Source organism: Tinamus guttatus, unplaced genomic scaffold (assembly GCF_059628265.1).
Source record: "Tinamus guttatus ecotype Peru unplaced genomic scaffold, ASM5962826v1 Tinamus_guttatus_pri_ptg000326l, whole genome shotgun sequence".
Lineage (NCBI taxonomy): Eukaryota > Metazoa > Chordata > Aves > Tinamiformes > Tinamidae > Tinamus > Tinamus guttatus.
In genome coordinates, this window is record NW_028288860.1 from 201,736 (window position 1) to 212,952 (window position 11,217).

General features: G+C 63.6%; 1 protein-coding gene across 1 annotated transcript; it reads right to left on the reverse strand.

Annotated features, from left to right (window-relative positions):
• Window positions 1-1,400: 1,400 nt before the first annotated feature.
• LOC148593861 (maestro heat-like repeat-containing protein family member 7) lies at window positions 1,401-10,985 on the reverse strand. The gene is made up of 22 exons (XM_088529193.1): window positions 10,856-10,985; window positions 10,528-10,622; window positions 10,085-10,210; window positions 9,697-9,776; window positions 9,139-9,259; window positions 8,699-8,785; window positions 8,025-8,129; window positions 7,409-7,589; window positions 6,886-6,995; window positions 6,600-6,749; window positions 6,239-6,393; window positions 5,914-6,061; window positions 5,401-5,588; window positions 5,176-5,313; window positions 4,604-4,721; window positions 4,079-4,216; window positions 3,527-3,703; window positions 2,741-2,896; window positions 2,345-2,446; window positions 2,139-2,241; window positions 1,864-1,920; window positions 1,401-1,561 (listed from the first exon to the last, which is right to left on the reverse strand). The coding sequence occupies exons 1-22, from the start codon at window positions 10,983-10,985 to the stop codon at window positions 1,401-1,403; spliced, it is 2,826 nt and encodes a 941-aa protein (XP_088385319.1).
• Window positions 10,986-11,217: the final 232 nt, after the last annotated feature.

Here is an 11,217-nt window from a genome sequence, read left to right on the forward strand (position 1 = left end):
CTCTGTGCCTTCATCCAGGTCATTGATGAATAAATTGAACAGGGCTGGACTGAGGACTGACCCCTGGGGGACCCCACTAGCTACAGGCCTCCAACTAGACTCTGCACCGCTGATCACCACCCTCTGAGCTCTGCCATCCAGCCAGTTCCTAATCCACCTCACTGTGCACTCGTGTAGCCCACACTGTGGAGCTTGCCCAGGAGGATGTTGTGAGGGCCGGTGTCAAAAGCCTTGGTGAAGTCGAGATAGACGCTCTCCCTTCATCTATCCAGGCTTCTTCTCTTGTCCCTGGGGCCTGGGACTCTAAAGGGCTGCCCTTGGTACACACCAAAGCAAAGAAGGCATTCAGCAACTCTGCTTTTTCTGTGTTATTCGTAACCAGGCGCTGGTGAGGCCACACCTTGAATACTGTGTTCAGCTTTGAGCAACAGCGCCCACGCACACCAGAACACACTGAGCAACAGCACATACACTGGAGTGGTCATTAAATTCTAAAAAAAAAAAAAAACTCCTTAAGAAGCAAAGAAACAAACAAGCCTCAACAGAGCGTCTTGGCTCCAGGCAAGCCCTGTGACCTTCCTTGTGCAGCGGGTGGCAGAAGAGAGAATTAGTTTTCTCAGCAGTGTCTGACAAGACCTCTTTTCTCCTCACCAGCATTGAGATGGAGGTCAGATGGTGAAAGGTCCCCTTGTGCCCCAGGGGTAGTGGGACATTTAAGAGAGGTTCGAGCCTCCCTGCAGGACCTTCCTGCTCTGCCCTGCCCGTGTTTCTCCCCTGAGGGCCAAGTGCTCCACACAAAATCTGTGTGTCTCCAGGGACAGCGCAGGGCAGGTGCTGGGGATAGAAAGAGAGGTGCCTGCCATTGCCCACCCTGCCCTTCCCCAGGAGAAGACGCAAACCCTGAGGACAGCAGGTGCTTGCTCTTGCCCTGGGCTGACTGGAGAGGGCAGGGGAGCCTACAGCTTTTCTCCCTCTTTCCCTTGTGTTTTTGGATCTAGCAGAGCAAGTGGTGCTTTACAGCAAATGCAGAGTGTGCCAGTCTGCTCTGCACTGTCTGGGGTTACTGGAGGAAGAGGGCACTCGGCCTCACCCAGGAAAATGCTGGTTCCTGCAGTAAAGGAGTTTCCCCTCTCACCTTTCTGTCCCCCAAAAAGAAGAAAAGAAAAAGAAAACAATAAAATAAACCCAGCACTCAACCTGGAGAAAGAGGAAGGCCTTTACTGCTGGAGACGGCTCTACAAAGCGCTAAAGTGGTGGCACAATCAGGGGACAGGAGGCACTTGAGTTGTGGAGCTGTCCTTTTGCTGCGGGAGATGCCAGCGGGGATGCAGAGCACTTGCAGGCCTTGGGTGTGCAGCACGGTGGCGTTGGCACATTGGGGCCAGCTCTGCCCAGCAGAGTCACCTCCTGGCAGGAGGGTGACACCTCTCCCACACTCGGCAGAGCCAGCGACCGAGCGCTCCGAAGCAGGACCTTTGCCGTGGTGTGGTCAGGAGCAGGATGGTCTGTGCTGCCAGGCTGCGCACTGCGGGTTCAGCGTCGTTTTGCAGAGGCTGGAGGGCTGAGGTAGAAAGGAACAGAGCAGATAAGAGACTCCCGTATTTGCAGAGAGCCCTGTAATCCCCCCAGAACAGGGCTGCTCCCAGCCAGTTCTTCCCACAGTGAGGAGGGAGCACGAGGGAGCAGGGATCAGCTGCAGGTTGCTGGTCAGGAATGCCCCAGGTGACCCCCAAAGCCCCTTCCTGGCCCAACACAGCAGACAGGGCCTTGGTCGCCTGTGGCAGGGCAGGGAACTGGGGCTCCCTTCCAGGCTCCTCCTTCCCCCCTGGCAGGGCCAGCTGGCACGGCACTGCTCGCACTCACCCTTGCAGATCTCCTGCACCTTCTCCTCCTTCTGCCTCCCTTGCTGCCCGATGAGCCCTAGGCAAACACCGCCCGTCACCCCCGTAGTCCCCAGCACGGCCCTGGCAGCGCAGCTCCCGCTGGCCTTGCCAGCCTGGCCACGCGTCCTCCTCCCCTTGGGCAAGGCTGCCCCAGCACGGCCCCAGCGTGGAGGATGCAGGCAGGCAGCGAGGGCCTCGAGAGCCTCCTCGCAGCCCCTCCGTGTGCCCAGGGATGGCCCTGGCCTCGTGGCTCACCAAGGAACCTCACGGCGGCCTCCCGCACGCACGCCTCCGTGTGCTGCAGGTAGCGCAGGCTGTGCTCAAGGTAGTGCTCCGCTCTGCTTTTGTCCTTGCGCACCTGGAGACAGCACAAGGCCATGGCTTGGCAAGGAGCCCTCCTGGGGAGCCAGCTCTGCCCCTTCTCCCCAGCCTGGGCCCAGGAACTCGGGCCTTGTGCTCACCAGGTGCTCCCCGATCTTCCAGATCTCCCCACTTCTGGCCAGTTCCTTGAGCTTCTCCCACTGCAGCAGGTGAGCAGCACTGGCGAGGGCTTCCTGAGAGGCCTGCAGAGCCGCAGAGAGCGCGAGATGCCACCACGGCCAGGACAAGACACCCTGTATCCCCCTCATGTGGGCAGGCCCCGGAGTCTTTCCCAGGCCGTAACAGGAACATGCTGCTTGGGACCAGCTCTGCCCCTCACTGAAGGCAGAGGCAGCTCCTGCCCGTTCCTGGGGACACGGGACATTGGCCCTCACGCTGACATGTCTTCCAGGGCGCACTTGTCCGCAGCCCATGCCTTAGTGCTCAGGCCCGCCCAAGCGATGGCAGCACTGCTTCCCCAAGGGCCTTCCCCGTACCTGGGCCACGCTCTGGATCCGCTCGCTCATGTGGAGGAAGAGCGGGACCAGGCTCCTGTGCACGAGCTCTTTCATGCCCTCTTTCCTGATGCCGGTCGTGGCGGCCAGCAGGTCTTTGAACAGGAAGATGGAGAGCTCTCGAACTGTGCTGTCCTCCTGCAGAGAGGGAGGAGAGGAGGGGAGGCCTCAGCAGTGATCCCAGGAACTGGTCATGACAGGAGGCTTTGCCTTTGTGAGGCCTCCTTCTCTCCAGGCGCGACTTTCCCCAGCCCTCCATAGGGGCGAGCTGGGGACAACCTCTGTGGATGCAGCCTGGACAGGGAGGGTTGTCGGCAGCAGCGGGACAAGGTCCCCTGGGCTCCGGCTCCCTCTGCCTCTGCCAGGAATTTCTAGGGCTCCGCCAGGGCCCCCGTGCAGAAGAGGCCCACAGGGAGGGACAGCCCTGGGGCACGGCCTCTGCCTTGCTCTCCAGCCTGCTCCTGCCTCCTAGCTCGTCTCTGCCCAGGCCAGGACAAGCAGCGCAGGGAGTCAAGCAGGAGACAGAGCAGCTGAGGCAGAAGCGGGGCTGGGGATCTAGTCCCACAGCCCAGGACCCCAAGGGCAGCACAGGGAATGGCCTGACGAGCAGAGGGCAGAAGGCCTCCTGACAGGCAGCAGGGCCTTTGGTGGGAGCTGCAAATCCACCTGCCCATGGGCACACGTGCAGAGGGACACACAGCACTCATAGCCACGCGAACAGAGCCCCAAACCCGCTGGGAGAGTCTCCGGCTCTCCCCCCAGTCTTACATCCTCAAAGTGTGGGAGAAGCTTCTCTGCCAGCCATGGGACAAAGGGATAGGAGATCTTCTGATCCAGGTGGCTGAAGAAGTTTTGCAGCAACACCAGGCTCTCCACACGCACATCCCTTCGATGGTCCTGCAGGCACTCCACGATGTCTTTAGTGAGGCCCCACATTTTCCTCCTCTGTGTGGAAGACACAAGTGCCTCGTGTGAAGCCAGGGCAGGCCCACAAGGGCCCTGGGTGCTGATTCCCCATGAGGGCTGCGGGGCAGGGCAGCCCTGTCCAAGGGCCCCTGGGCATGCCAGGGCCTCTCCATGGGGGAAGGCTGCTGCCTCCAGGCCAGGAGCCCTTCCCGAGGGCACCGCAGCCGTTGTCCTTGTGCAGCACAGCCAAGGGGCTGCCATGAAAGAGTCGGGGCAGAGGAAGGGCAGCGGAGACCGGGGAGCAGCTCCCATCCCTCCTCATTGGCAGCAAAGGCCAAGGCCCTGGGGGAGCCAGCGCCTCCCGGGAAGCCCCAGGCTGCCAGCGCGGCTTCTCCCGGCTGCTGCCCTACTCACCATCTCCGGTCTCTTGCACAGCCTCCGGAGGCCCTGGAACGCCAGGCTGCGCATCTCCAGGCTCGGAGCCTGCGCGTAGCTCAACAGGAGCGTCAAAATGTCCCCGTCCATCTTGGCCACCTCATAGCACTCCAGCAGCTGAAAGGCAGCGCACGGTGAGAGCCTGGCAGAGCCGGCAGGACTACCTGCAGTGGGCAGCCCCGCATCCCAGCTCTCCTTCTGGCCAAGGGCGCCTGGCCCTCACAAAGGTCAGCGGAAAGGAGTCAAGGCCAGGGCCGTTGACCAACATTACCCAGAGAGCTGTTGATCAATGTTAAAGAGCCGTTAAGGAGCCATTGACAAACATTACCCAAAAAGCCAGAGACCAACATAACCCAGGGAGCCATTGACCAATATTATCCAAAGAGCAGTTGACCAACGTTATGCAAAGAGCATTGACCAACATTACACCCCGGCATGTGCCCAGTGTGAGCAGAGAGGTTTTAGAGGCCCCTCCGGACAGGCACCGTTCTCCATGAGGCCCACCTCGACATAGAAAGCCATGGCGGGCAGGTGATGGAGCTGGTCCTCTGGGCTCCTCAGCAGGCTGAGCAGCTGCCTGGAGATCCAGCAGCACAGGGGTCTGCACGTGCCCCTCATCACTCTGGCAGGAGGAAAAAGGTGCTGTTGGTCCTGAGCCGAGCAGGCAAACCTGCTCTGAAATGGCTCAGCCCCCTCAGCTATTTCCCAGTGCAGGTCAAGGCAGGCATGGGCAGTGCTGGGCACATCGTGACTGCAGCCAGCGTGTCCCCAGGGCTCTCTGTGAGGGGAGCCCAGGCCCCAGGGGAGGGCACTCCAGGGCTTTGGGAGGGCAGCCCTCTTTCAAGGCATCCGCTCCCAGCACTCCCAACACCAACTGCTCCCCCAGCAGCTCTCACCGCTGCCATGGGGCAGGGAGCTCCCATGGCCGTTTAGCTGTGTTACTCCCTGCCACAAGCACTGTGGCTGCAATCCCTTTCTTGGAGAGCTGGAGTTCCCCTCCCTCCCAAGGAAGGACATTTGTGACCCCGAAGCCGAGGCCGAGGTGCTGGGGGAGAGCAGGGCGTAAAGGGCTGTACCTGGCCAGCACAACGAGTCCCCTCTGAGATGACTCTTGCTGCAGCAAGAGCTCCCAGCCGCCACTCTGCTCGACAGCCTGTGCCACGTCCCGATAGCCAGCAGAGCGGAGGAGACCTTGCATGGCCTCCACGGCGCACCTGCATGCGAGCAAAGCCCAGGTCACAGCGGCAGCCTGGCCCTGCCTCCGGGCCCAAGGCACAGCCGGGACGAGCGGGATGGAGCACCTGACGTGGCTGCTGGCGTGGGACTCATCCCGCTGGCTTTCCCGCTGCAGGGGATGGGTTTCCTGGCGGGTGAACTGGGCTGCGGAGAACAGCTGAAGGAGCAGCGCCAGGAAGAGCGGGCAGAATTCCGCCTCCACCGCCTGCGGGCAGACGGGCTCCTGCACGATGGCACGCAGGGCTCTCATTGCCTGCGGAAAACAAGCAGAGACACCTCAGCGCTGAGCAGGGCCTGTCGCAGTGCCGCAGCCCCACGGGAGAGGCTCAGCACAGCCCTGGGCCTCAGGAAATGGGACTGGGGGACAGGGTAGGACGGTGATCTCCTGAGCATGGCCAGCCTGGGTGTTGGTGCTCTGAGAGGCCCAAGCAGCTCTTTTCAGCGCTTTGTGCTGGCGCATGGAGGGCTGGTGCTGGGCATGTTGCATCCATGGGCCCGGGGAGGTCCCTGCAGGGCAGAGGAGCCCAGGGGGGCAGCTGGCAGCCTGGGGCAGAGTGAGGCCTCATCCCACAACTCACAGCCAGGGGAAGGACGCCGGCGTTGTCCGCCTCCCAGCTGGACAGCTCGTGCAGGGGCCACTTCTCCATCCAGCTGAGCAGGTTTTCCAGCACGTCTGCCGCAACGCGGGGCTCCTCCATGAGCACCTTCCACATGGTGCTGGCAGCGCTGCAGACCCGGAGGGCTGGGTCAGGGGCCTCCTCGGGCACGGCCGCAGCCTGGACAGGCCCTGCAGGCGCTGCCCCCAGCCACCCCTCCATGCTGGCAGCCCCAAGGTCCTGGCTCTGCACCTTTGGGCCCGTCTCCCCATGTGCCATGAGCTCTGGAGGCTGACGAGCCCCGTACCTGTTGCAGAGCGGGGAGCAGCACAGCAGGCTCACGGTCACCTCATCAGGGTAGGAGCGGGCCAGCAGGCAAAGGGTCCTGTTCAGGGTGACCCGCGCCGACGACTCCCTGACGTCCCTGGTGTTCTGGTGCAGGCACCGAACAACCCGTGGCACCTGGCAGAGGTGGCGGGCAGAGGGAGGTCACTACCAGAGAGCAACCACTACCCCAGCTCCCACACACATCCCGTCCCCGCTCCAGCACTGCCAACGTTCCCTGCTGCCTTCCAAGGGCGTCGGGTGCCCAAGAAGCCTGGCTTGGGCACGGGGGCCAATGTGGCAGAAGGCTGGAGCCCCAGGCACACCAGCTGCAGGCTACCTACATCTTCCAGCGTGGACACAACGCCCAGCACAAACATGTTCAGCATGTGGGTGGCCACTGCTGTGCTGTAGGTGCTGCAGTCCCGCATGGCCTCGATGGCGGTGACGATGACATCTGTCCTCTCGGCCGGACGGAGGTTTTTCAGAAAGAGCTGTGGGAGAAAGGAGGTGAGGGAAGAAACATCACACTGTGGGCCATGAAGTGTGAGGCCCCTGCTCATTTGCGTTGCCGTTGCTCATCCGAGTCTCCTGATGGCCAAGAGTCCCGCTGAGGGAGGCAATCCTCACCAGCATGATCTCACTGATGTTGGTGGTCCACGAGAGGCAGAGAGCATCGTCAGCTTCCCGCTCCGTTTGGGACTCTGCAAGCTCAGGATTCTCCTGCAAGAGCTCCCTGCCTGAAGAGGAACAGAAAGACAGAGCGGTGAGGAGGAGCAACGGGGACTTGGAGACGGGGGATGTCAGGAAGAAACCAGCCTGGAGGAGAAGAGGGGCCGGCCAGTGCTGTACGGGGAGCAGGACTCCCAGGGAGGGCCAGGGCCTATTCCAGGGCAAGACAGAGGGCAACAGCTTTGAAGGGCCCCAAGAGCCTCGTTGGTTTCATTGGACTTTCTGGTGTGCAGCACCGCAGAAGCCCGAGCGTGAGCAGGGCGTGCTGGGCGCTTTCCAGAGCAGGGGTGTCCAGGACAGGCACTAACAGATTGTGCCCCTTCTCCTCCATCAGCCATGATTCCTGCTCCTTTGTGTCATGGAGTAGAGGGCCGGGGCAGTGTGCTGCCTTCCCTGTCCCCAGAGTCGCAGCTGCTCTTACGTTTTCGTCGCACGACGAATCTGAAGAGGCCATGAAGAGCATCCAAAGCCCCACGCTTGGTCTCTGCATCCTCATAGGCAGAGCAAAGGATGAGCCTCCCCACCAGCTTTCCCAGGATTGGGAAAGAGATCTTTCCAGAGGAGGAGGAGCTCTCATCAACTCCTCCATGGCAGCTCCAGACCTGGGCAAGAGAGCGGTGCATCTATGGGGCTGCCACAGGGCGTCTATGGAGCAGCCACTGAACAACCAAGGGGCATCCGTGGGGGCAAGAGCGCAACCTTGGTGCATCTGTGCGGCATCTATGGGGTGTCTATGGGGCAGCCACGGGGCACTGACCCCCCCTCCAGGTGCTGATGCTGGCAGCATAGAGGGCCCGAGGGAGGGTCCCCTGGGGGTCTCCTCCCCCCCGTGCTCCCCCTGTTGCCCCGTGAACGTGACGGTGGTGGCTGAGAAGCACGAATGTCCCCAGTGCCTGGCGGTGACGCCGGCCGGCTTTGCCAGGGAACAGCGTTGTCAACGGTGTGCCCCAGTGTTGTGAGAGGGAGCCTGAGCTGGAGAGAGCTCTGGCCTGCAGGGCAGGGGCCAAGGGGCGGTGGGGAGGTGCCGGGCTCCTTACCTCCGGCAAGGAATAGATGGCCAGCCACTTGGTGAGGCCTGCGATCCTCCCCATGGCCCTCTCCCGGACAGCAGCCCTGTCCACGCTGGTGAAGGGCAGCAGGAGCTGGCAGGAGAAAGGGGACAGGTCTGCGCGGGGCGCACGCAGCCGCTGCAGCAGAAGCAGCTCTGCGCAGCCCCTGGCTGCACTCAGCCAGCCCCGCACGGCTCCTTCCGCAGAGCTGCAGCAAAGTCTGCAATGGGGACCTGTCCCTAGGATGGGCAGGTCCCCGAGGGTCTGCGCCCCATTCAGCTATGGGGAAGAAAGCCCCAGGGACAGGGAGGAGAGGGGCGGCAGCACCAGCTCCATCTGTGCAGGAGCTGGAGGAGAGGGTCCGTGTCCTGCTATGGCTGCAGGCAAGGAAAGCTTTAGGGGCAGAGCTGGCCCAGGAGTGCTGGGGACATGGCTCTCTCATGGCCTGGGAGGCATCAGTGGAAGAGGAAGGGACTTGGGCTGCAAGCAGGGGACACTGGGCTCATGCCAGAGCACAGTGGGGAGCCCCTGGTCACCCAAGAGTGGTGGCTCCTGTCCCTGCATTGTGCTGCCTGCCCATGGCTCTGAGGGGGGGACTCTGCACTGAGGGTGTCACGTCCCTCAGAGAGCCCCACGCAGCCCTCTCTTTGCAGGTGCCAAACCTCCAAGATCGCCTGCAGCTCCAGGAGCCTGGAAGTGGCAGCGTTGAGCACCAGCACGTCCAACATGCTGTCCATGCTGTCCAGGGTCTGCAAGAAGCACAGGAGGTTGTGGCCCTCTTTCAGCGCTGCCTCTGGCCCACAGCAGACTGAACTGAGCTCCTGCGGCCAGGGGAGGACCCCGCTGCCCTGCGGTGCCCAGGCAGAGGCCTCAGGGTAGGAGAGCTGCTGCGCACGGAGCAGCCCGTAGCCTTGGCCCGCGGCCCAGCGCAGAGGAAGGGAAGCAGAGCAGAGCCCTGTCATTGCGAGCGGCGTCTGCAAAGCGCTGCAGGCCGGGAGGAGGGTGGGAAGCAAATCTGAGCTCCTGCCCTGCAATCACCTCAGCACAGGCCAGCCAGGGACAAGGCTGGGGACCTCCCTGCAGCTCGGTACCCGACACGTACCTTGCAATAGAGGGGCATGCTGAGGTCCTCCATGTCTTCTCTGGGAGGCAGCAAGAAGACAGTCCGGAAGCAGAGCTGCAGGAGGCTGCTCTTTTGGCCCTCCAGAAGCAGCTCTGCTGCACTGCAAAGACAGAGAGGTGCCTGCTTGGCACGGGTGCAGGGAGCGCTGCCTGGGTGCCCTGGGAAGGGGGACGTGCAGCTCCGAGGCAGGAGTTCCAGGCTGCTCCAGAGAGAGGTTGGGGGAGCCTTGCAGGGGGGTGTCCCCCCTTCCATGACACTGCGCCAGGGACAGAGGACAGGCCTGGCGGGGAGGCCTCGCACCCTCTGAGCCATGTGCCCCGCTCCCATGGTAAAAGCCAAGGTGCCCCGGGGAGCTGCAGACACCCCTCAGCCCTCCCGTCTGTCCTGCTGACAACCCCGCGGTGGGGAGAGCGCAGGCCCAGCAGAGAGGAGCACCAGGCTCCCCCCCACAAGAGGGGACAGCTCCCAGGCAGGGACAGGGCCATGAGGACCCTGCTGTGGAGAGGCGTGGGCCAAAGCAGGGGCTGCCATAGGTACCTCATGGCCGTGATGGCAAGCATGGCTTGCTGGCGCACGGCTGTGCCCAGCTGCTCCTTGGGCTCCTCTTCCAGCAGCACCTGGAGAGCACAGCCAGGATCCCATGGGAACTGCAAGCACCCGGCGCCGGCAGAGCCAGCAAGAGTCCAGCCGGCGGGCAGAGCCCTGGTGCCTCCATCCCTGCCCTGGAGGCCACAGCGAGCCCCACCGCGCCAAGGGCTCAGCTCGCAGGGCTCCTCGGGGACACCCGGGCTCCTGTTGGCAGGAGCTCTTTGCCAGCAACGCGTCCTTGCCCCAGCCCAAGCAATGCACAAGTCCTGGCCTCAGAGCCGGGCCTCTGCCCAGGTGGCCTTGAGCCCTCCCTCAGCCCTGCTGCCTCTCCCCTCACCATGATGTTCTCTGCCAGCTGGTATCTGCAGCAGAAGACATCCAGGCCCCACGCCAAGGCCTTGGAGCTGCTGCCGTGGCAGAGGGTGCAGATGGCCTCCAGAAACCTCAGCTTCTGCACCGGGTCCTGACACACGGGGCAGAGAGACGGAGGGAGCATGAGAGCAGAGAGGGAAGGTCGGCGGGAGCAGAGCAGCCGGGGACAGGGAGAGGCCCTGTGGAGGCCACCAGGCCTCTCTGGAGGCTCCCAGGAGGCCACCAAAGCTGCTCTAAGGGCCAGCCACGGCCGTGGGGCCAAACCCACATCTAGGGGCCTGGACCCATGCGTGTGGGGCCAGACCACGGATGGGGGCCTGGGAGCTGCAGCTATGGGGCTGGGACCCATGGATGGGGGAAAGGAGTCGCTGCTATGGGGCTGGCCCTGAGGGCCACGGCTGCACGTACCTTTGGTCTGCTGCTCACAAATCCATGGATGAAGTGCAGGGCTTCCTCATCCTCCCTGGACAGCTCTGCCCAGGCGCTGATGAAAGCCCTGGGGCCTGGGAGAGGAGAGAGGCGGGAGTCGTGGAGAGCCGGAGCGCGGGCAGCAGAGGAGCGCCCTGCGCTCTGCCCTGCGCAGCCCTGGCTGCTCCCCCGGGCACAGCCTCCCGCCGGCCCCGCGGGGCGCGCGGTGCCCAGCGCGGGGCTGCGGTGCCGGGCCCGGCGAGGCCGGGCTGCGGAAGGTGCTGGCGGGCGGGCAGGAAAGGTCCCTGTCCCGCAGGCCGGCACTCACCGTGGCTGCACGGGCCCCGCGTCGCCTGGGGCTCGCAGCCCTCGGAGGGCGCAGGGACAGAGCTGCTGCCCTGCTGAGCCCCGTCCTGCTCCCAGGCCACCCGGGGGCGGCTGGGGGGTCTCTCCTCCATCCTGCGGGAACGGCAGAGGGGTGAGGGGGCGGTTTGGGAGCCGCGGAGGGTCCCCGCGGCCCCGCAGTGCCGCCCAGCCCCAGGGCCGTCGCTCTCACCCAGGCGAGGAGGAGGGAAGGCCTCGGGAAAAGCCTCGACTCTTCGTGGCTTCCTGGACACCAGGGAAAGATGCGGCTGCGCTTGGCGGCTCCTCCACGAGCTCCGCGCGCTCCCGCCTCTCCCGTCGCTGTCC

Bases quoted from the DNA above. Each gene is read 5' to 3' on its own strand.
- LOC148593861 (XM_088529193.1), bottom strand. From the start codon at position 10,985: ATGGAGGAGAGACCCCCCAGCCGCCCCCGGGTGGCCTGGGAGCAGGAC. The intron at 1,921-2,138 runs GTGAGCCACGAG...GTGTTTGCCTAG, and splicing joins GGCCGCCGTGAGGTTCCTTG to GGCTCATCGGGCAGCAAGGG. The intron at 1,562-1,863 runs GTGAGTGCGAGC...TTTCTACCTCAG, and splicing joins GGTGCAGGAGATCTGCAAGG to CCCTCCAGCCTCTGCAAAAC.